Here is a 25,640-nt window from a genome sequence, read left to right as displayed (position 1 = left end):
AAGCCAACTTTTTCACTCTCCTCTTTCACTTTCATCAAGAGGCTTTTTACTTTCCTCTTCACTTTCTGCCATAAGTGTGGTGGTGTCATCTGCATATCTGAGGTGATTGATATTTCTCCTGGCAGTCTTGATTCCAGCTTGTGCTTCTTCTAGCCCAATTTTAATTAATTTAAATAGCTTCATCTATCTAGTGACTATCCTTTTAGGCAGCACAAGCTGTCCCTACAAATTACAGTTTAGAATTGAGCACCGAATAATTGATTGTTTGAACTGTGGTGTTGGAGAAGACTCTTGAGAGTTTTTGAGAGTCCCCTTGAGAGGATTGCAAGGAGATCAAATCAGTCAATTCTAAAGGAAATCAATCCTGAATATTCATTGGAATGACTGATGCTGAAGTTGAAGCTCCTATACTTTGGCCAACTTATGCAAAGAACTGACTCATTGGAAAAGACCCTGATGCTGGGAAAAATTGAAGGCAGGAGGAGAATGGGACAGCAGAGGATGAGATGGTTGGATGGCATCACCGACTGGATGGACATGAGTTTGAGCAAGCTCTGGGAGCTGGGGAAGGATAGGGAAGTCTGGCATTCTGCCGTCCGTGGGGTCATAAAAAGTCAGACACGGCTGAGCTACTGATCTAGAAATATTATTGGGTTAGTCAAGACTTTCTTTCAGGTTTTCCCGTAAGATGTTAAGGGAAAATCCAAAGGAACTCTGTGACCCATAGCATGATTCCCTACACAAATCGAACTGCCCTACGTTAACAGAGAAGAGGTAATGTTAACCGCAGGTTGGGGCACAGCTCCCCTCCCCCGCCTCCCCCAAATAAATCAAATAGACGGCAGGGAAGGAAAAAAAAACAAGAGTGGTTAACTTCATTATCACCGCGCCAAAATATTAGGAATAATGCAAACAAAGACTTGAAGTAACACTTTATTAACTTGGCTTTCTGGCAGACGAGTACAGAGAGGAGGCCTGGCTCTCCGCAGCCGCGCAAGGATCTCACAGGACGAACCTCCCGCGCGGGGAGGGCGGGGCTGCGGCTTTTCTGGCCCCGCCCCCTCCGGCGCAAGTCGCGCACGTACCGTAGCTGCGTCGCGTAGAGTCTCTTGTCCCTCCGCGCGGCCCGTTCCGCCTCGGCTCCCGCGGCCTTTGGGCTGACGTGTCTGTGGTTAGTCGGCGGCTGGGCGAATAGGGCCGAGATGGCGGACGCCTGGGAAGAGATTAGGCGTTTGGCGGCAGACTTTCAGCGGGCGCAGTTCGCAGAGGCCACGCAAAGGTGCCTGACCCTCCCTCTCCGTTTGTGGAGTCCAAAATAGCCTCGGGTGGCCACTCCGGGATCTGAGGCTGCAAACCGCAGGCCTTGAACCCCGGACCTTCCCATCCCCTATCAGCGTTCCCGCCCCCTCCCTTCCTCCCAGAGGCTGGAGCGCGGTTTCCGAAATAGTTCTCGGTGGGGAAGACCTAGAACATTCCTTCCCACCCCCTCCAAGCCCCAGCCAGGTGCAGGCGAGGCCACCCCACCTCGACGGCTGGGGCGGGTGACACTCCTAAGACTATCCCTCTGATCCTTAACTGTTAGCAAGTCCCTGAAGCATCATTGCCTATTATACACTTCCTGACTTAGAGCTTGAAAGGAGAGGCTAACCCCAAGGTACAGTATTTTGCAAATACTGTGTTGACTCCGTAAACATTTTGCCTTCTTGTTTACCAGTGTAGGTGTGCTAGGCCAGAGCCATACTCCCTCTGTCATTTTTAGGGACTCCAGACACTTGACGTGTTGGGGGGTGTGTCCTGCAAAAGCCCCCTAAATTGGCTTTTCACCTTTACGGAACACATACAATGCTAATAGAACCCTTTTTCTTAATCTGTTGGCTACTTCTTGCCTTGTTCCTTCTGGAGCTAAAGACTTTAATCCTCTGATGCTGTGTTTTGTATCACTGCTAGCAAACGAGGACATTTAAGTGTTTGTGTAACTATCAGTTGCAAATTATGGTTGCCATGGCCTAGCCAGGTGTCCTGCTTACAAAGCTTATAGATAGGAGTGAGGCAACTGTGCATTTAATAAAATAAATTTTTTTTTTAAACTGAAGCGAAAGTGAAAATTGAACCAAAAGTAGGACGTGTTTTTTTCTTCTACTTAAATTACATGTCCTTACTTTTCTATTCAGATTTGAAGATTAGAAGCATGCGTGAAAGAGCAAACTCAAAATCTACAGTAGATTTGTAACAATGAACTACATGATTTAAGTTAATGTAAACCTATTTACGCCCTAGAATTTTAGAAAATGTATTGAATTAGTATTACACGAAAAAAGATACAGATGCTGTAATATAGAACCTAATGACTATCCAAACCTTTTAAAAACCCATTGTCATACATCTCCTTAAACATATTGAGCACTGGATGTAACATTGATTTTTAAAACTTTTGTTTCCCTCAGATTGTCAGAGCGAAACTGCATTGAGATTGTGAATAAATTGATTGCTCAGAAACAGCTAGAAGTAGTTCACACTCTTGATGGAAAGGAATATATTACTCCAGCCCAAATTAGTAAAGAAATGAGAGATGAGCTACATGTTCGAGGTGGTAAGTAATTCCTTAGTTTTTTTTTCTGGTTCTTCGGAAAGGGGCCTGGGCATCACCTTTCAAATGATAAATCATAAATGATTTGGAGGTTATAGGATACCCTTCTCAAGTGTTAATATGATAATCAGCCTTAATACTTTTAAACAGATTTGGGTGAACATTATATAATTTAAATGAAGTAAAATATTGTCACTTTACAAAATCTCATTTTTTATTTTGAGTTATGTGATCTGTTTGTGAATTAATCAGCTGTTTCTTTTCACAGTTCTTGAATTTATTGGGTGACTCGGGTGGACTTAGCTGTCTGTTATCCCCCAGGTGATAATTATGAAAAGGGAACAGAGGTTTTAAATTACAGATCATTGAAAATCAAGACTGCAATACCATGTCTTTTTAAAATTTTGTTTGCAAATTACAAAATAATTTAGTAGGGTGTTGTATCAGATTGTACGAAAAGCTACTACAAACACAAAAAAGTTTTTGTTTCCATTGCCTTTTTGAAATATGAAGAAATTACTGAGCAAATTTAAATACTGTTTGATTAAAATAGATGCATCTGTGAAAACAACTTGTTAGATGTTATTTATCTTAGTGCATAGTCCTAATAAAATACTAGCTATAATTTGAAGTGCTTAATATTCTTTAGCTAATAAGTGATAACCTACTAATTTCAAATAATTGAAAATAACTTATCTGAATTTTGTTGTTAATGTCTTTGGTCACGGTAGATAAATTGTGAAGGGATGAAAATAACCCTCATTGGTCTGCCCAACTCATTATCAGCTGATGCTGGTTATTGGTTTGATATGACAAATGGAACTTTGAAAATAAGCTATCCTCTATATTTTAGCCATGGATGCTTACTATGTTAATAACATGTCTTTGAAGACATTAATTACTGTGGCCCTGTTGGTAAAGAATCCACCTGCAATGCAGGACACCCTGGTTCGATCCCTGGGTTGGGAAGATCCCCTGGAGAAGGGAACAGCTTCCCACTCCAGTATTCTTGGGCTTCCCTAGTGGCTCAGATGGTAAAGAATCCTCCTGCAATGCAGAAGACCTGGGTTCGATCCCTCCCTTGGGAGAAACAGCTAGCCACTCCAGTATTCTGGCCTGGAGAGTTCCATGGACAGAGAAGTCTGGTAGGCTACAGTCTGGCGGGTCACAAAGAGTCAGTCACAACTGAGCAACTCTCACTTTTCACTTTCATTGTGTGCTTTGCAGAAAGATTTATGTTTTGGATCTTGAAATGTCCAAAACATAAATCTGTTGGAATTTGCAGTTTGGGGCTGGTATATACTTACTGATAACTTAAATGAATGTCTTTTCTTTAAAGGTCGAGTAAACATCGTTGATCTGCAACAGGTAAATTTCAGCTTTATAACAGTTTTTACTTTGATTTCTCAACTTTTTATGTTACTAATTTTTTCAATGCCTTAAGTAGCCACTTGATATTGGTATCATATTGTGTTTGTGAAGAAATAATTATATGACCTTCACGGATACATTTAATCAGTTTAACAAGTTTTTCTTTCTCAGTTGACTTGCTTATACTTTATTCTTTACAAAATAAACTCAGTCATCATTTTATGTAATTATAGAGTTTATGTAATTTTGAGAGAAAAATCACTAGTTTCATGGTGATTTGTTTTTAGTATGTGGAAGTTAAACGTAGAAGATATTTTTAGAAAATACAAGTGCACGTGTCATCAGTAAGGGTTTTGTTATTGTTGTTCAGTGGCTAAGTCGTGTCCAACTCTTTGCGACCTTATGGACTGCAGCATGCCAGGCCTCCCTGTCCCTTTTCGTCTCTTGAAGTTCACCCAAGTTCATGTCCATTGAATCGATGACTTGAAGTTCACCCAAGTTCATGTCCATTGAATTGATGATGCCATCCAACTGTCTCATACTCTCCTGCCCTTTCTCCTTTTGCCTCAATCTCTCTCATCATCAGGGTCTTTTCTAATGAGTCAGCTCTTCGCATCACGTGGCCAAAGTATTGGAGATTTAGCTTCAGCATCAGTCCTTCCAAAGAATTTTCAGGGTTGATTTCCCTTAGGCTTGACTGGTTGGATCTCCTTGTTGTCCAAGGGACTCTCAAGAGTCTTCTCCAACACCACAATTCAAAAGCATCAGTGCTTCGGCATTCAGCCTTCTTTTCCAACTCTAACATCTGTACGTGACTACTGAAAAGACCATAGCTTTGAGTATACAGACCTTTGTCACTGTATAGGTTTGTCATAGCCTTCCTTCCAAGAAGCAAACATCTTCTAATTTCATGGCTGCAGTCACCATCTGCAGTGATTTTGTAGCCCAGGAAGAAAAAAATCTGTCACTGCTTCTACTTTTTCCCCTTCTATTTGCCAGGAAGGAATGGGACCAGATGTTATGACCTTTGTTTTCTTTATTTTATTTTATTTTTTTTAATTTTTTTTTAATTTTTTAAATTTATTTATTTTTTATTTTACTTTACAATTCTGTATTGGTTTTGCCATACATTGACATGAATCCACCCCAATGTTGAGTTTTAAGTCAGCTTTTTCACTCTCCTCCTTCACCCTCATCAAGAGGCTCTTTAGTTCCTCTTTACTTTCTGCCATTAGAGTAATATTATCTGCATATCTGAGGTTGTTGATAATTTCTCCTGGGAGTCTTGATTCCATTTTGTAACTCATCCTGCTTAGCATTTCGCTGATGTACTCTGCATACAGTTAAATAAACAGGATGACATATACAGCTTTGTTATACTCCTTTCCCAGTTTTGAACCAGTCAGTTGTTCCATACAAGATTCTAACTGTTGACTCTTGGCCACAAACAGGTTTCTCAGGAGACAGGTAAGATGGTCTAGTAGTCCCATCTCTTTAAGAATTTTCCACAGTTTGTTGTGACCCACACAGTCAAAGGCTTCTGTGTAGTCAATGAAACAGGTAGATGTTTTTCTGGAATTCCCTTGCTTTCTGTATGATTCAGTGAATGTTGGCAATTTGATCTCTGGTTCCTCTGCCTTTTCTAAACTCATCTTGTACATCTGGAAGTTCTTGATTCAGATATGGCTGAAGCGTACCTTGAAGGATTTTGAGCATAACCTTACTAGCTCAAGGAAGTGAGTGCAATTGTCTGATAGTTTGAACATTCTTTAGCATTGCCTTTCTTGGGAATTCGGATGAAAACTGACCTTTTCCAGTCTTATGGCCACTGCTGGGTTTTCCAAATTGCTGACATACTGAGTGCAGCACTTTAACACCATCATCTTTTAGTATTTTAAATAGCTTATCTGGAATTTTGTCACTTCCACTATTTTTTTTGGTAGTAATGTTTGCTAAGGCCTACTTGACTTCACACTCTAGGATGTCTGACTCTAGGTGAGTGACCACACCATAGTGATTATCTGTGTCGTCAAGACCTTTTTTGTACAGTTCTTCTGTGTATGCTTGCCACTGATCTCTTCTGCTTCTGTTAATTCTTTATCGTTTCTGCCCTTTATCATGCCCATCCTTGCATGAAATACTCCTTTGATGTCTGCAATTATCTTGGAGATATCTAATCTTTCCTATTCTGCTGTTTTCTTCTGTTTCTTTGCATTGTTCGTTGAAGGCCTTCTTATCTCTCTTTGCTATTCTCTGGAACTCTGCATTCAATTGGATATATCTTTCCCTTTCTCCACTGCTTTTCACATCTCTTTCCTCAGTTATTTGTAAAGTTTCCTCAGACAACCGCTTTGCCTTCTTGCATTTCTTTTTCTTTCAGATAGTTCTGGTCATTACCTCCTGTACAGTGTTACAAAGCTCTGTCCATAGTTCTTCAGGCATTCTGTCTGCCAGATACAAGCCCTTGAATCTATTCATCACCTTTACTGAATAATCATAAGGGATTTGATTTAGGTCATACCTGAATGGCCTAGTGGTTTCCCCTACTTTCTTTTAGTTCTGAATTTTGCTGTAAGAAGCTGATGATCTGAGCCACAGTCAGCTTCAAGTCTTGTTTTTGCAGACTATATAGAGCTTCTCCATCTTTGGCTACAAAGAATGTAATCAGTCTGATTTTGGTATTGATCATATAGTAATGTCCATGTTTAGAGTTGTCTCTTGTGTTGGTGAAAATGGTTGTTTGCTATGACCAGTGAATTCCCTTAGCAAAGCTCTGCCAGCGTTTGCCCTGCTTCATTTTGTATTCCAAGGCCGAATTTGCCTATTATTCCACGTATTTCTTGACTTCCTACTTTTGCATTCCAGTCCCCTATAATGAAAAGTACATCTTTTTTTGGTGTTAGTTCTAGAAGGTCTTGTAGGTCTTCATAGAGCGATTCCACTTCAGCTTCTTTGGCATTACTTATTGGGGCATAGACTTTGATTACTGTGATATTGAATGGTTTGCCTTGGAAACAAACTGAGATCATTCTGTTGTTTTGGAGATTGCACACAAGTACTGCATTTTAGACTCTTGTTGATTATGAGGGCTTTTCCGTTTCTTCTTTAGAGTTCTTGCCCACAGTGGTGGATATAATGGTCATCTGAATTAAATTTGCCCTTTCCCATCCATGTTAGTTCACTAATTACAAAGATGTTGATGTTCACTCTTGCCGTTTCTTGGTTGACCACATATAATTTACCTTCATTCATGGACCTACTTTCCAGGTTCCTATGCAATATCATTCTTTACAGCACTGGACTTTACTTTCACCACCAGACACATCCACAACTGAGCATTGTTTCTGCTTTGGCCCAGCTGCTTCATTCATTCTGGAGCTGTCAATCTAGGGTAATTGCCCTCTGCTCTACCCCAGTAACATATTGGACACCTTCCAACCTGGGGGACTCATCTTCTGATATTGTATCTTTTTGCCCTTTTCTATTGTTCATGGGGTTCTCACGGCAAGAATACTGGAGTGGTTTGCCACTTCCTCCTCCAGTGGACCACTTTTTGTCAGAACTCTCCAACATAACCCATCTGTCTGGGGGGCCCTGCAGGGCATAGCTCATAGATTGATTGAGTTTGACAAGCCCCTTCATCTTGACAAAGCTGTGATCCATTAGGATGTATCAATAAGGTATACTACACTATGTGCAGGCAACTGGCCATTTTTGTGTGAATAGGTTTAATTTCTTATTTTTTCAAAAATTTTTATTTTTTTTCAGGGTATAGTTGATTTATAGTTCTTTTTCAGAATCCTTTCCCACATGGGTTATTACAGAACATTGGATAGAATTCCCTGTGCTATATGGTAGGTCCTTGTTAATTATTTTATACATAGTAGTGTGTATCAGTTCAGTTCACTCGCTCAGTCATGTCTGACTCTTTGTGACCCCATGGACTGCAGCACACCAGGCCTCCCTATCCATCACCAACTCCTGGAGTTTACTCAAACTCATGTCCATTGAGTCGGTGATGCCAACCAACTATCTCATCCTCTGTCATCCCCTTCTCCTCCTGCCTTCAATCTTTTCCAGCATCAGGGTGTTTTCAAATGAGTCAGCTCTTCTATCAGGGGGCCAAACTATTGGAGTTTCAGCTTCAACATCAGTCCCTCCAGTGAATATTCAGGACTAATTTCCTTTAAGATGGATTAGTTGGATCTCCTTGCAGTCCAAGGGACTCTCAGGAGTCTTTTCCAACACCACAGTTCAACAGCATCAGTTCTTTGGCACTCAGCATTCTTTATACTCCAACTCTCACATCCATACATGACTACTGGAAAAAGTGTAGCCTTGACTAGACAGATCTTTGTTGGCAAAGTAATGTCTCTGCTTTTTAATATGCTATCTAGGTTGGTCATAGCTTTTCTTCCAAGGAGCGTCTTTTAATTTCATGGCTGCAATCACCATCTGCAGTGATTTTGGAGCCCCCCCAAATATAAAGTCTGCTACTGTTTCCACTGTTTCCCCATTTATTTGCCATGAAGTGATGGGACGGGATGCCATGATCTTAATTTTCTGAATGTTCAGCTTTAAGCCATCTTTCTCACTCTCCTCTTTCACTTTCATCAAGAGGCTCTTTAGTTCTTCTTTGCTTTCTGCCATAAAGGTGGTGTCATCTGTATGTCTGAGGTTGTTGATATTTCTCCTGGCAGTTTTGATTCCAGCTTGTACTTCATCCAGCCCAGCGTTTCTCATGAGGTACTCTGCATATAAGTTAAATAAGCAGGGTGACAATGTACAGCCTTGATGTCCTTTTCCTATTTGGAACTGGTCTGTTCTACCATGTCCAGTTCTAACTGTTGCTTCCTGACCTGCATACAGATTTCTCAAGAGGCAGGGCAGGTGTTCAGGCATTCCCATCTCTTTCAGAATTTTCCAGTTTATTGTGATCCACACAGTCAAAGGGTTTGGCATAGTCAGTAAAACAGAAGTAGATGTTTTTCTAGAACTCTCTTGCTTTTTCGATGATCCAGCAGATGTTGGCAATTTGATTTCTGGTTCCTCTGCATTTTCTAAAACCAGCTTGAACATCTGGAAGTTCACGGTTCATGTATTGTTGAAGCCTGGCTTGGAGAATTTTGAGCATTACTTTACTAGCGTATGAGATGAGTGCAATTGTGCAGTAGTTTGAGCATTCTTTGGCATTGCCTTTCTTTGGGATTGGGATGAAAACTGACCTTTTCCAGTCCTGTGGCCACTGCTGAGTTTTCCAGATTTGCTGGCATATGAGTGCAGCACTTTCACAGCATCATCTTTTAGTATTTGAAATAGCTCAACTGGAATTCCATCACCTCCACTAGCTTTATGAAGAGTGATGCTTTCTAAGGCCTGCTTGACTTCACATTCCAGGATGTCTGGCTCTAGGTTGGTGATCACACCATCGTGATTACCTGGGTCGTGAAGATCGTTTTTGTACAGTTCTTCTGTGTATTCTTGCCACCTCTTCTTATTATCTTATGCTTCTGTTAGGTCCATCCATTGCTGTCCTTTATTGAGCCCATCGTTTTCTTGAAGATATCTCTAGTCTTTTCGATTGTATTGTTTTCCTCTCCTTCTTTGCACTGAGCACTGTTGAAAGCTTTCTTATCTCTCCTTGCTATTCTTTGGAACTCTGCATTCAAATGGGTATATCTTTCCTTTCCACCTTTGCTTTTCGCTTCTCTTCTATTTCACTCTTTTTTAATGGCTGAGTCATATTCAACTCTATATATGTACCACATCTTCTATATCTGTTCCTCTGTCAGTGGACATTTAGGTTATTTCCATGTCTTACTTGTTGTAAATAGTGCCCCAGTGAACATTGGGGTGAATATATCTTTTCAAAATATGCTTTCCTCCAGATGTATGCCCAGGAGTGAGATTGCTGGACCATGTGGTAATTATATTTTTAGTTTTTTAAGAAACTTCATACTGTTTGCTGTAATGGTTATACCAGTTTTACATTCCCACCAACAGTGTTAGGAGGGTTCCCTTTTCTCCATATGCTGTCCAGTATGTGTTGTTTGGAGACTTTCAGATGATGGCTGTTCTGATTGGTATGAGGTTATAACTGATTGTAGTTTTGATTTGCATTTCTCTAATAATTAGTGACATTGAGCATATTTTCATGTTTTTTGACCATCTGCATTGTCTAATTCAATGAAACCATGAACCATGCCATGTAGGGCCACCCAAGATGAACGGGTCATGGTGGAGAGTTCTGACAAAACGTGGTCCACTGGAGAAGGGAATGGCAAACCACTTAGGTATCTTTGCCTTGAGAACCCCATGAACAGTATGAAAAGGCAAAAAGATAGGACACTGAAAGATGAACTCCTCAGGTTGGTAGGTGCCCAATATACTACTGGAGAACAGTGGAGAAATAACTGCAGAAAGAATGAAGAGATGGAGCCAAAGCTAAAATAGCACCCAGTTGTGGATGTGACTGGTGCTGGAAGTAAAGACCAATGCTGTAAAGAACAATATTGCATAGGAACCTGGAATGTTAGGTCCATGAATCAAGGTAAATTGAAAGTGGTCAAACAGGAGATGGCAAGAGTGAATATCGACATCTTAGGAATCAGAATGATCTCTGTTCGTTTCCAAGGCAAACCATTCAATATCATAGTAATCCAAGTCTGTGCCCCAACTAGAAATGCTGAATAAGCTGAAGTGGAACGGTTCTGTGAAGACCTACGTGACCTTCTAGAACTGATACCAAAAAAGATGTCCTTTTCATTATAGGGGACTGGAATGCAAGAATAGGAAGTCAAGAGATACCTGGAGTAACAGGCAAATTTGGCCTTGGAATACAAAATGAAGCAGGGCAGAAGCTAACAGTTTTGCCAAGAGAACGCACTGGTCATAGCAAACATCCTCTTCCAGTGACACAAAAGAAGCCTCTACCATGGACGTTACCAGATGGTCAATACCGAACTTACATTGATTATATTCTTTGCAGCCAAAGATGGAGAAGCTCTATACAGTCTGAAAAAACAAGACCGGGAGCTGACTGTGGCTCAGATCGTGAACTCCTTATTGCCAAATTCAGACTTAAATTGAAGAAAGTAGGGAAAACCGCTAGATCACTCGGGTATGACATAAATCAAATTGTTTAATGATTATACAGTGGAAGTGACAAATAGATTCCAGGGATTAGATCTGATAGAGTGCCTGAAGAACTATGGACAGAGATTCGTGACATGGTACAGGAGACAGGGAGCAAGACTATCTCCAAAAAAAGAAATGCAAAAAGGCAAAATGGCTGTGTGAGGAGGCCTTTCACATAGTTGAGAAAAAAAGAGAAGCTAAAGGCAAAGGAGAAAAAAAATGATATACCCATTTGAATTCAGAGTTCCAAAGAATAGCAAGGAGTTATAAGAAAGCCTTCCTCAGTGATCAGTGCAAAGAAATAGAGGAAAACAACAGAATGGGAAAGACTAGAGAGCTCTTCAAGAAAATTAGAAATACCAGGGAAACATGTCATGCAAAGATGGGCTCAGTAAAGGACAGAAATGGTGTGGACCTAATAGAAGCAGAAGATAGTAAGAAGAGGTGGCAAGAATGCACAGAAGAACGGTACAAAAATGATCTTTGTGACCCAGGTAACTATGATGGTGTGGTCACTCAGCTAGAGCCAGACATCCTGGAATGTGAAGTCAAGTGGGCCTTAGAAAGCATAACTGCAAACAAAGCTAGTGAGGTGATGGAATTCCAGTTGAACTATTTCAAATCCTAAACAGTGATGCTGTGAAAGTCCTGCACTCAGTGTGTCAATAATTTTGGAAAACTTAGCAGTGGCCACAGGACTGGAAAAGGTCAGTTTTCATCCCAGTCCCAAAGAAAGCCTATGCTAAAGAGTGCAATTACCAGTTGCACTCATCTCACACTCTAGGAAGTTAATGCTCAAAATCCTCAAAGCTAGGCTTCAACAGTATGTGAACTGTGAACTTCCAGATGTTCAAACTGGATTTAGAAAATGCAGAGGAATCAGAAATCAAATTGCCAACATCCACTGGATCATCAGAAAAGCAAGAGAGTTTTTTAAAAACATCTACTACTGCTTTATTGACTATGCCAAAGCTTTTGACTCTGTGGATCACAACAAACTGTGGAATATTCTGAAAGATGGGAATACCAGACCACCTGACCTGCCTCCTGAGAAATCTGTATGCAGGTCAAGAAGCAACATTTAGAACTAGACATGGTTCCAAATCGGGAAAGGAGTACATCAAGGCTTTATATTGTCACCCTGCTTATTTAACTTACATGCAGAGAACATCATACGAAATGCTGGGCTGGATGAAGCACAAGCTGGAATCAAAATTGCCGGGAGAAATATCAATAACCTCAGATAAGCAAATGACACCACCCTTATGGCAGAAAGTGAAGAAGAACTAAAGAGCTGCTTGATGAAAGTGAAAGAGGAGAAGGAAAAAGTCAGCTTAAAGCTGAACATTCAGAAAACTAAAATCATGGCATGCAGTCCCAACACTTCATGGCAAATAGTTGGGGAAACAGTGGCTGATTTTATTTTGGGGGGCTCCAAAATCACTGCAGATTGTGACTAAGCCATGAAATTAAAAGACCCTTGCTCCTTGGAAGAAAAGGTGTGAGCAACCTAGACATATTAAAAAGTAGAGACATTACTTTGCCAACAAAGCTCCATCTAGTCAAGGCTAACTGTTGCTTCGTGACCTGCATGCAGATTTCTCAAGAGGCAGGTCAGGTGGACTGGTATTCCCATCTGTTAAGAATTTTCCACAGTTTGTTGTGATCCACACAGTCAAAGGCTTTGAAATAGTCAGTAAAGCAGAAATAGATGTTTTTCTGGAACTCTCTTGTTTTTTTGATGACCCAACGGATGTGACAATTTGACCTCTGTTTCCTATGGGCTCTATGGTAACATTAATGGTGAACTACAAGGGAGACCTTCCCAACCTGATGCGCTGCCAGGGCCCTGGTCTCTGTGGTGCTCCCCTGCCAACCCATGTCTCCACAGGAGACCATCCAACCCTAGCAGGTAATTTTGGTTCAGTCACCTGTTGGGTCACTGCTGCTTTCCTCTGGGTATTAGTGCCTGCAAGATTTCGTTTGTGCCCTTCAAGATTAGAGTCTCTGTTTCCCTCAGTCCTGTGGAAGTCATGCAAACAAATTCCACTGGCCTTCAAGGCCAGATTCCCTGGGGGTTCCCGTTCCTTTTGTCAGATCCCCAGGCTGGAAAGCCTGATGTGGGGTTCAGAAGCTTCACAACAATGAGAATACTTCTTTGATATTATTGTTCTCCAGTTTGTGGGTCACCCACCCCGCAGGAATGGAATTTTATTTTACAGTGATTGTGCCCTCTCCTACCATCTTGCTGTGGCTTCTTCTTTGTCTTTGGACATGGGGTATCTTATTTGGTGGGTTCTAGCATTCTCCTGTCACTGGTTGATCAACAGCTAGTTGCAATTTTTGTGGTGTTGCAGGAGGAGATGAGTACACATCCTGCTACTCCGCCATCTTGAACTGAACAGCACTGATCTTAGTTTTTTGAATGTTGAGTTTTAAGCCAGGTTTTTCACTCTCCTCTTTCACCTTCATCAAGAGGCTCTTTAGTACCTCTTCACTTTCTGCCATTAGGGTGGTATCATCTACATATCTGTGGGTGTTGTTATTTCTCCCAGAAACGTTGATTCCTACTTGTGATTCATCTAGCTCGGCATTTCACATGGTGTGCTCTGCATATAAGTTAAATAAGCAGGATCACTATATACAACCTTGATGTATTCCCTTTCCCAATTTTGAACCAGTCACTTGCTCCATGTAAGGTTCTAACTGTTGCTTCTTGACCTGCACACAGGTTTCTCAGGAGGCAGGTAAGGTGGTCTGGTATTCACATTTCTTTCAAGAATTCTCCACAATTTGTTGTGATCCACACAGATTAACTTCAGCAATATTATCCAAAGACAAAGACACGTACTGGAGACATACATAAATCCAGACTAACAGAGATGTCACAGTTTCTGCTCAAGGTTTAAAATGCCTCTTTGCATTTTTTTTTTAACCTTGGCTTGAAGCTCTACTAATTAATCCAAGGGCAAAGTCCCAGGAAAAGTGGGCTGTGTTTGTATCTCAAGGACATAGTAAGAGTTAACTTCAAGCTTTCTTCTAGGCATGTTTTCTCTCAAAGTCAGAATTCCGAAGGAAAAAAAAATTTTAACAAGCTAACTTTCTGTAATTGCCTATACGAAAGAACCAGTTTTGTTGAGAAGTGTCTGTTTTAAGTCTTCCACCTACTTTTTGATTGGGTTGTTTATTTTTCTTAAGTAAGCTGCATGAGTTGCTTTTATATTTTGGAACTTTAACCCTAAGAAAACCATAATTCAAAGAGATACATGTACCCCAGTGTTTATTACAGCACTATTTACAGTAGCTAGGACATGGAAGCAACCTAGATGTCCATCGACAGATGAATGGATAAAGAAGTTTTGGTACATATTAACAATGGAATGTTACTCAGCCATGAAAAAGAATGCATTTGAGTCAGTTATAATGAGGTGGATATACCTGTAGCCTGTTATACAGAGTGAAGTACATTATTAATGCATATATGTGGAATCTAGAAAAGTGGTACTGATGAACCTATTTGCAGGGCAGGAATAGAGATGCAGATGTAGAGAAAATACTCGTGGACAGAGTTGGGGAAGGAGAGGTGGGACAGATTGAGAGAGAAGCATGAAACATTTCTATGCATTACCATGTGTAAAATAGATAGCTAATAGGAAGTTGCTGTATAACACAGGGAACCCAAAGTGGTACTCTATGACAACCTAGAGGGATGGGATGGAGTTGGAGGAGGTTCAAGAGGGAGGGGAACATATGTATGCTTATGACTGATTCATATTGTTGTATGGCAGAAGCCAACACAATATTGTAAAGCAATTATCCTCCAATTAAAAACAAATTTAAGAAAGAACCAATTTTGCAATTTCAAAAGAGTTTTAACCAGTTTTCTCTGGAATCTAAAGAATATTGTGGTTTCACAGTGTCAAAAATTATATTTTTTTGTATTCATAGTTTTATAGCTAAAATTTAGACCAAATAGTGCTTAAACTGACACTAATAAGAGGGGCAGACTGGCTGATGAAATGTCCCAGGGGTACCGTCAGTGGTGTTTATAACTGAAAGTGGACAGAAAGAACAAAAAAACTTAGTGTCCTAGGAGCGTTTTCAAGGGGTGTTTCTTTGGGTTTAGAAGGAGATTCTCCCATGTTGAATAACCTGCAGCCGAGCACAGCGCTCCTAGAAATGAAGTCCAGCATCCTGGAAACATTACTAGGAGGCACCTGTAAGGGATTCATAACATCCTCTGAATTACCTTTGATCTTTATGCTGATGGGCTTTGGAGCATCTTCTACTCCCTCACTGGTTTCTAACCAGACATCTCTGGTCAGCTTTGGTTCCTTTCAAGGTGCTCTCCCTTCCTGCCTATGGTGGACATTTGAACCAGTGCAAAGCAGTTGCCAAGTTTTCCCTTAAGCCTTTATAGACAACAGATCTCCCCTGTGTCCTATAACAAGATTTCCTACACTGGGGTATACTCCTCAGGATTGAGTATTTATAAAATTTATGTTGTGATCTACTGAGAATTGGCCAGACTCAATAGGCTGTCTATAGCAGTGTATGGGTTGCCAAAGCCTGGGGTCAGGGTGAGGGGGGCAGCTGAGAAGTAAACAGAAAAACTCTTGGAGGAATTGGAGTTGAGAAGCATAATTATTTCAGATGTTTGTAACAAAGATAAGACCTCAGGGAACCTGTGCATTCAGCCTGATGAAGACAGCACTGGCAGTTTAGAAATAAAAAGCAAAAGATCTTTTCCCAGGAGGATGTTGAACATACGTAGTGAAAAACAGGCCCTTCTGTGCAAGATAAGTAGGAAAGAAAGGCACAGTCCAAAGGAGAAGCAAGGAAGATAGTGCACGCAGAGATCTCTTGCCATAGTTGAGTGAGACCTGCAAATTGCCTTGGCAGCAATCCAAATCATGGCACCAGATGATGTTGCCAAGTGAGAGGACCTTGGTTCTTTTCTTCTTCAGAGAAAGAATTCCACAAAGAGACATTTTAAAGCAGACACAGAATTTATTGGAAGCACAGTACATGCAAAGAGAACAAAGAAGCAGTCTATTTAAAACAAAGCAGAAATACACACACAGGAAAGAGTGTGGGTGTCCTCCCTAATGAGGAGCATCCCAGAGCGGTGATTTAAATCACTTATATGGAAGCAGTTTTTCCTGGGTTTTTATTTCCTCTGGCCAGTCATCTTCATTTCCCACCTCAGACTTGACCCAAGGTTCTCCCGGATATACTTATGCATCTTATTTGCCAAGATGGATTCTAGCATGGAAGCCTATAGGAGATTGACAGCACCTATTATGGGATAGTGCCCCTCCCTTTTTGACCCCCAAGTCTTTCTACACATGTGCAGTCCTGGAGATCCTGATGTCAGGAGTGATAGATGCAGTCATCTTATTTCTTGACTCCAGCAGAGCTCAGCTTCTGCTATTAACTTTATCCTTGAAATGTCTAGGGGAAGCAAAGGTCCAGTTTACTCCACTTGACAATCTCCAGCTGTTCAGCTCAGGGACCCATCTACCTCCTACCTCAGAACCACGAGCCAGGATCTGCTGAGAAACCTCATTCACGACGCTGACAGTGGGTTTGGCTGACTTCTTTGCAAGCCCATGGATCACACCATGGGCTGAGATGTATCAGCAGGCTTGACCCCCTGAGTGCTAGCCTGCAGGGCCTCTCTTGAGTGAGAGAATCAGGGCTGGGATGGTCCTTGGGCCAGGAGGCTTCCTATGGGGCAGCAGTCCAGCGATTGCTCAGAGGCAGTGGGCAGTTTGGGTCATAGACTCACAGACTCACTGCATGATGTCAGCAGGTCAGGACCTGCCTGTTGCACTGCTTCAGGCGCTCCCTCTCACTCCTGTCTGCCTCCCTGGGGACTAGGTAGGACTCTGGAGGTGAAAAGACCTTTGAAGTTGTGTGATTTTTGTAGTGCAAGTTTTCTTAGCGAGTGAAAGTGTACAGGTTCAGAAGTGAAAGTGAATAAGCAATAAGCCCCTAATTGTTTGAGATTTTTTATAATATTTCAAATCAATTTGAAATTCATCTAAGGGGAAGAAAATTTTCATTTTTTTTAAAGTTCTAAAATATATAATTTCAAATTTAAAAACAATATGAACTTACCACTAATAGAATGTGTACTTGTTTTCCAGGTAATTAATGTGGATCTGACTCATATTGAAAATAGAATTGGTGACATTGTTAAATCAGAAAAACATGTTCAACTAGTATTGGGACAACTGATAGATGAGTAAGTACAATAATTAAGAATACCTTTTTGTGTTTCTTTTTTTGTAAGTTTATACTTAAATTTAGAATAACTCTGGCACTACAGCATTGTTTAGTACTCTTCTAGTACTGATTTTCATTATTGTACTTAAAAAGTAAGTGCTTACTTGTGTGAAATACTTGGGAATAATATAAACTTTTAATTTTTTCTGTTGTTTTAAAGTAACACAAAACATAATTTTTATCATCTTTCCTATGTGAGCTTAACTCTGAAAGCAGAATTGTTAAAAAGTCCTAATGAAAATGACTGTAAAATTTTAATTGTTGAAAACAGTTTCAGCATTTATTTGATTAACCTTCCATTTAGTTACATTGATAAGAAAAATTTCAAAATATGATTAATGAATGGTGTTTACCTAAACATACCATATTAATTACTTTTGGGAAATACCTTATTGCAGCAGAAATTAAACATAAAAAGAGGAAAATTATTCCTAATTGAGTTTTTCCTTTTTTTTTTTATTTTTTAATTTAAACTATTAGGAACTATTTGGATCGTTTAGCAGAAGAAGTAAATGATAAATTACAGGAAAGTGGTCAAGTAACCATAGCAGAACTGTGTAAAACCTATGATCTTCCTGGAAACTTTCTGACACAGGTATTTTTTTCCTTAATGGTATAATTTGTCTTTTCAAATAAATGCCAAGTTTGAAAGGGTGGGAAAAAACTAGACTTACTATTATTTGTTTTTTTGCAAGCATTTTGACTATTTTCTAGTTTTGACTATGTTCTAGCAATATATTTGAGTGATACTAAACATTGATGGCTCTCATAAGATTGTTTAGAAGTGATTTTAATCTTCCTGAACCCAGAGATACCCTAAACTTAGTAGACTTAAGGTCTCGGCCTGCTTGGATGCAGTAGCAAGTATACCAGAAGTGTATATCTTCATTGAATGCTTCTTTAGCAAGGATATCTTCAGTTCTGATTGCTAGTTATAATTTAAGAAACAGCTGATGAAGATTATAATTTATAAGAGGTGCTACTGGCATCTTGTGTGGTAAAGGTTACAGATGCCGCTGAACATCCTGCAGTGCACAGAGCGTCCCTTCCAAATAGAAAATTTTCTTCCCCAAATGTCAATAGTACCAACTTCTTTTGATGTCACTTTTTTTCGTCTAAACTGAGAGTATGATAGGGAGAGGAATTGAGGAATGGCTTATAATCTCTTAATTTTTGGTACTTGTGTCAATACTCAAATCAACTTATCTTTATAAGTTAAATTACAATGGTGCCTGAAAATAGAGGCTATTTCCTTGTTTGTTATTTCAGTTTTCTTAAAGTTGTTTAACATTTTAGAAGTCTGTTTGGAACAGTGGAAGTTTAACAGACCATGATTTGAATTCTGTCTATGACACTGCTTAGTTACTTAGGGTCAGAAAAATTATTTTTATGCCTGTTTGTGCTTCAAGTTACATATCTGAAAATGGGAATAATTGTCTCTCATAGATGTCAGTGAGGTGTCATATACATGGTATATCTGGTGAAATGGCTGGCCTAGAGGAAGTACTCAATAAATGATGGTTTTGTTTATATATTTACTGGAACAAATAAGGGAAAAGCCAAATCATTTTAGGTATACTTTAAGAAAATCCATCTTACAGAAATTACCAAACCATAATTGCTTGAGATTAATTTATGATGAAACAGATTTACTCACTCATTTTAAGTGGGTGATTTCTCCTCGTTGCATCTAAAATACCATTGAGTATATAGATCTGTTTTACAAAGCATTTCAGGAGACTAAGCTCCTGAGCGAGTGTATGTAAATTACAGAAGATAAAATGAACAAATACCTGTAAATCACAGAAGGCAAAAAAAAGATATTTTTAGTCAGTTTTACATTAAAATATCAGAACAGATCAAGTGGTTTCTTATTGTGCTACTGATACATTTTAGAAATATATACGGTTTCTTTTTTCAGTTTTAATTTTTCTCTGTATCATAGACAGTATTGTAAAAGCTCACTAAGAAGTTGTTTGGGGGACTTCCCTGACAGTCCAGTGGATAAGACTCTGAGCTTCCAATGCTATGGGCACGGGTTTAATCCTGGCTCATGGAACTAAGATCCTGCATGCCTCATGGGGCGGCAAAAAAATAGATCCTTAAAAAAAGTTGAGTGGCAATACTCATATCTGATAAAATAGACTTTAAAACAAAGACTGTGAAAAGAGACAAGGCCACTACATAATGATCAAAGGATCAATCCAAGAAGAAGATATAACAATTATAAATATATATGCACCCAACATAGGAGCACCACAATATGTAAGACAAATGCTAACAAGTATGAAAGGGGAAATTAACAATAACACAATAATAGTGGGAGACTTTAATACCCCACTCACACCTATAGACAGATCAACTAAACAGAAAATTAACAAAGAAACACAAACTTTAAATGATACAATAGACCAGTTAGACCTAATTGATATCTATAGGACATTTCACCCCAAAACAATGAATTTCACCTTTTTCTCAAGTGCTCGTGGAACCTTCTCCAGGATAGATCACATCCTGGGCCATAAATCTAACCTTGATAAATTTAAAAAAATTGAAATCATTCCAAGCATCTTTTCTGACCATAATGCTTTAAGATTAGATCTCAATTACAGGAGAAAAACTATTAAAAATTCCAACCTATGGAGGCTGAACAACTTGCTTCTGAATAACCAACAAATCACAGAAGAAATCAAAAAAGAAATCAAAATATGCATAGAAACTAATGAAAATGAAAACACAACAACCCAAAACCTGTGGGACACTATAAAAGCAGTGCTAAGAGGAAGTTCATAGCAATACAGGCATACCTCAAGAAACAAGAAAAAAGTCAAATAAATAACCTAACTCTACACCTAAAGCAACTAGAAAAGGAGGAAATGGAGAACCCCAGAGTTAATAGAAGGAAAGAAATCTTAAAAAATTAGGGCAGAAATAAATGCAAAAGAAACAAAAGAGACCATAGCAAAAATCAACAAAGCCAAAAGCTGGTTCTTTGAAAGGATAAATAAAACTGACAAACCATTAGCCAGGGTCATCAAGAAACAGAGAAAAATCAAATCAATAAAATTAGAAATGAAAATGGAGAGATCACAACACACAACACAGAAATACAAAGGATCATAAGAGACTACTATCAGCAATTATATGTCAATAAAATGGACAACGTGGAAGAAAATGGACAAATCCTTAGAAAAGTACAACTTTCCAAAACTGAACCAGGAAGAAATAGAAACTCTTAACAGACCCATCACAAGCATGGAAATTGAAACTGTAATCAGACATTTTCCAGCAAACAGAAGCCCAGGTCCAGATGGCTTCACAGCTGAATTCTACCAAAAATTTAGAGAAGAGCTAACACCTATCCTACTCAAACTCTTCCAGAAAATTGCAGAGGAAGGTAAACTTCCAAACTCATTCTATGAGGCCACCATCACCCTAATACCAAAACCTGACAAAGATGCTACAAAAAAAGAGAACTACAGGCCAGTATCACTGATGAACATAGATGCAAAAATCCTCAACAAAATTCTGGCAATCAGAATGCAACAACACATTAAAAAGATCATACACCATGACCAAGTGGGCTTTATCCCAGGGATGCAAGGATTCTTCAATATCCACAAATCAATCCATGTAATTCACCACATTAACAAATTGAAAAATAAAAGCCATATGATTATCTCAATAGCTGCAGAGAAGGCCTTTGACAAAATTCAACATCCATTTATGATAAAAACTCTCCAGAAAGCAGGAATAGAAGGAACATACCTCAACATAATAAAAGCTATATATGACAAACCCACAGCAAACATTATCCTCAATGGTGAAAAATTAAAAGCATTTCCCCTAAAGTCAGGAACAAGACAAGGGTGCCCACTTTCACCACTTCTCTTCAACATAGTTCTGGAAGTTTTGGCCACAGCAATCAGAGCAGAAAAAGAAATAAAAGGAATCCAAATTGGAAAACAAGAAGTAAAACTCTCACTGTTTGCAGATGACATGATCCTCTACATAGAAAACCCTAAAGACTCCACCAGAAAATTACTAGAGCTAATCAATGAATATAGTAAAGTTGCAGGCTATAAAATCAACACACAGAAATCCCTTTCGTTCCTATACACTAATAACGAGAAAGTAGAAAAATTAAAAAAACAATTCCATTCACCATTGCAGTGAAAAGAATAAAATACTTAGGAATATATTTACCTAAAGAAACTGAAGACCTGTATATAGAAAACTATAAAGCACTGATGAAAGAAATCAAAGAGGACACTAATAGATGGAGAAATATACCATGTTCGTGGATCGGAAGAATCAATATAGTGAAAATGAGTATACTACCCAAAGCAATCTACAAATTCAGTGCAATCCCTATCAAGCTACCCCCGATATTTTTCACAGAACTAGAACAAATAATTTCAAGATTTTGTATGGAAATACAAAAAACCTCGAAAAGCCAAAGCAATCTTGACAAAGAAGAATGGAACTGGAGGAATCAATCTGCCTGACTTCAGACTCTACTACAAAGCCACAGTCATCAAGACAGTATGGTACTGGCACAAAGACAGAAATATAGATCAATGGAACAAAATAGAAAGCCCAGAGATAAATCCATGCACCTGTAGACACCTTATCTTTGACAAAGGAGGCAAGAATATACAATGGAGTAAAGACAATCTCTTTAGCAAGTGGTGCTGGAAAAACTGGTCAACCACTTGTAAAAGAATGAAACTAGATCACTTTCTAACACCACACACAAAAATAAACTCAAAATGGATTAAAGATCTAAACGTAAGACCAGAAACTATAAAACTCCTAGAGGAGAACATAAGCAAAACACTCTCTGACATAAATCACAGAAGGATCCTCTATGATCCACCCCCCAGAATTCTGGAAATAAAAGCAAAAATAAACAAATGGAATCTAATTAAAATTAAAAGCTTCTGCACAACAAAGGAAACTATAAGCAAGGTGAAAAGACAGCCTTCTGAATGGGAGAAAATAATAGCAAATGAAGCAACTGACAAACAACTAATCTCAAAAATATACAAGCAACTTATGCAGCTCAATTCCAGAAAAATAAACGACCCAATCAAAAAATGGGCCAAAGAACTAAATAGGCATTTCTCCAAAGAAGACATACAGATGGCTAACAAACATGAAAAGATGCTCAACATCACTCATTATTAGAGAAATGCAAATCAAAACCACAATGAGGTACCACTTCACACCAGTCAGAATGTCTGCAATCCAAAAGTCAGCAAGCAATAAATGCTGGAGAGGGTGTGGAGAAAAGGGAACCCTCTTGCACTGTTGGTGGGAATGCAAACTAGTACAGCCACTATGGAGAACAGTGTGGAGAGTCCTTAAAAAACTGGAAATAGAACTGCCTTATGACCCAGCAATCCCACTGCTGGGCATACACACTGAGGAAACCAGAATTGAAAGAGACACATGTACCCCAATATTCATTGCAGCACTGTTTATAATAGCCAGGACATGGAAACAACCTAGATGTCCATCAGCAGATGAATGGGTAAGAAAGCTGTGGTATATATACACAATGGAGTATTACTCAGCCATTAAAAAGAATACATTTGACTCAGTTCTAATGAGATGGATGAAACTGGAGCCGATTATACAGAGTGAAGTAAGCCAGAAAGAAAAACACCAATACAGTATACTAACACATATATATGGAATTTAGAAAGATGGCAGTGATGACCCTGTATATGAGACAGCAAGAGACACAGATATGTAGAGCAGACTTTTGGACTCTGAGGGAGAGGGAGAGGGTGGGATGATTTGGGAGAATGGCATTGAAACATGTATACTATCATGTAAGAAACGAATCACCAGTCTTATGTTTGATACGGGATACAGGATGCTTGGGGCTGGTGCACAGGGATGACCCAGAGAGATGTTATGGGGAGGGAGGTGGGAGGGGGGTTCATATTTGGGAATGCATGTACACCCGTGGTGGATTGATGTCAATGTATGGCAAAACCAATACAGTATTGTAAAGTAAAATAAAGTAAAAATAAAAATTTAATTAAAAAAAAAAAGTTGCTTGGAAAGCATTTTTCTGTACCATAGAAGTATCAGCCAGGCTGACTCGAGTAGATTTAACTTGTCCTGGAAAGGGAAATACATCCAAGCTTATTTCATAAACCTGATCCCAGTCATAGTGTAGCTGTGGAGAAATGCTCTCCTCAGGTTACCAAGAAATCAGGTTGTCTGTCAGTATAGATTTATGGACACAGTTTGTTAATATGTGTATCACAGAGTATAACTTTTCAGGTTTTATGTATCCCTAGGTTGCAGAATCTTGGGATAATATTTATCTCTCTTGTTAGTATTAACGGTTCCATATAGGATCCTCTCCAGGATCCTTGTAAATGTCTTGGTTGTCTGTGTTTCAGGCTGCCTATATCTGGAAAACTGGTTAATCTCTTTTATTTTACCCTATAAATAGGCCTGATTAGCAGGTAGCTGAGTTTTTTAACATATCAGTTATTAGACTCATTCAATTCTTGTTTTCACCATAAGACTATGAAGTTTCCTAGATCCTAAGTCTTCATTTTACTTTATATATCTTGTTAATTCATGCTTGCTGAAATTATTCAATCATATGATTAATACAACATCAGCATGCAGCATACTTTAGTAAACCTGTACAAATGTAAATCTGTAATTTTGTTCTGTCATTTTAATAAGAATTTTCATCCATCTTTACCCTCAGGCATTAACTCAGCGACTAGGTAGAATTATTAACGGACACATTGATCTTGATAACAGAGGAGTAATATTTACTGAAGCTTTTGTATCTAGACATAAAGCACGCATCCGTGGACTGTTCAGTGCTATTACCCGGTAAGCAAGTTTTAAAGTATGTGTGTTTTTACATTTCTTTGATCATTGTTTCCCTTCCCCCCCCCACCTTAAATCTTCTTCAGGACCCTAGTTTATTAAACAGAAGGGGAACTTCCATGAAATGGGAATTCCAGACTCTAGAATGTGTCCACATTCTCTCCAACCCACATCTTTTTCTTCTACCTTCACCACCCTTAAGATCCCAAATGCACTTCTGCAGAATACTTAGATCATATATAGTCACTCTGGGATCTTGGAAAGAGCTTGCAGTCAGAAACCCCTGGGTCATAGCTCTATCATATAGTAACCATGTAACCCTGAACAGGTAAGTTAGTTACCTAACTTCTTTGAGCCTCAGATGGTGCTGGATGACTTTAGAACTCTTTATTAAATAAAATTCTAGTAGTCTAATGAATAACCATTGTACTTTCAAAATCACTTTAACTGAATGTTTGGGGCCTCTGTGACAAACTCCAGCATGGAATTAAGAAAACCTGCATTCTCAGTTTTCTCTTTTCTCCTGTGTCATTAAATTTATCTCAGTAGTTTTTTTGGTCCCCCAGCTTATAAATGTCCAGATTTCTCCATTTTAAAACAATCAAACCTCTCTTAACCCTGGATTCCATTCCCTCTACCAGCTTGTTTATTCCTTTCCTTAAAGCGAACCATCTCAAATTGATGTCTACAGTTATTGTCTCAGTTTTCTTACCTTCTGTCACTTCTCAGCTTACCCATCTGGCTTCTTCCACTTAACACAGCAATGATGTCAGTCTCGTTAAATCTAATGGGTATTTCCTGTCCTTGTTTTACTTGACTTTGTAGCACCATTTAACTCCAATTATGTCTTCTTGAAATGTTCTCCTCTCTCTCTCTTTTTTTTTTTTTTTTTAACACCACACTTTCCTAGTTTCTTCTTAACCTCTTTTGGCTGTGCCTTATAAGTCAGCTTTTCTGGCTCTTCCTCCATTCACTAGTCTTGAAAGTTTTCTTTCAGGCCATCTTCTCTTCTCAGTCCTGCACTACCTGCATAGGTGCTTTTACTTTTAAGTTCCAGACACGTACAACTTGTATAGTATCTCTATTAAAGTGTTTTACAAGTGCCTCAAATTCAACATATTTAAACTAACTCACTGTCTTGAGCTGTCCCACTCCTCATCTCTTCTGAATTCTTCCACTTGTGTTTCCATTATCAGTAAACGCCATCATCAGGCTGGTTTTGCCAGAAACCTGGGAGTCATCCTTTATGCCACCTTTCTCTCACCTCCGTTTCCGTAACACATCTTTTGAAGTCATAGTCTAAATGTTTATGTAATCTTTACTTCTCTGACATCACTGTTCTCACCAATTCAGGCCATTTTTTACTGGACTGTTTTAGTAGTTT

The 25,640-nt window shown here is 39.1% G+C and overlaps 1 protein-coding gene across 1 annotated transcript in view; it reads left to right on the top strand.

Annotated features, from left to right (window-relative positions):
- Positions 1–1,078: 1,078 nt before the first annotated feature.
- Positions 1,079–25,640, top strand: part of UFL1 (UFM1 specific ligase 1) — a 70,770-nt gene continuing 46,208 nt past the window's right edge. Inside the window, exons 1-6 of the mRNA XM_040239151.1 lie at positions 1,079–1,279; positions 2,445–2,590; positions 3,927–3,955; positions 17,248–17,345; positions 17,867–17,981; positions 24,129–24,259. Coding sequence (XP_040095085.1) covers positions 1,203–1,279; positions 2,445–2,590; positions 3,927–3,955; positions 17,248–17,345; positions 17,867–17,981; positions 24,129–24,259 — 596 coding nt within the window. The 5' untranslated portion in view covers positions 1,079–1,202. The remainder of the gene's footprint in view (positions 1,280–2,444; positions 2,591–3,926; positions 3,956–17,247; positions 17,346–17,866; positions 17,982–24,128; positions 24,260–25,640) is intronic.

This window comes from Oryx dammah, unplaced genomic scaffold, assembly GCF_014754425.2.
Source record: "Oryx dammah isolate SB20612 unplaced genomic scaffold, SCBI_Odam_1.1 HiC_scaffold_4, whole genome shotgun sequence".
Lineage (NCBI taxonomy): Eukaryota > Metazoa > Chordata > Mammalia > Artiodactyla > Bovidae > Oryx > Oryx dammah.
The sequence above is the reverse complement of the archived record's forward strand: the minus strand, read 5'-3'. Positions and strand labels throughout refer to the sequence as shown.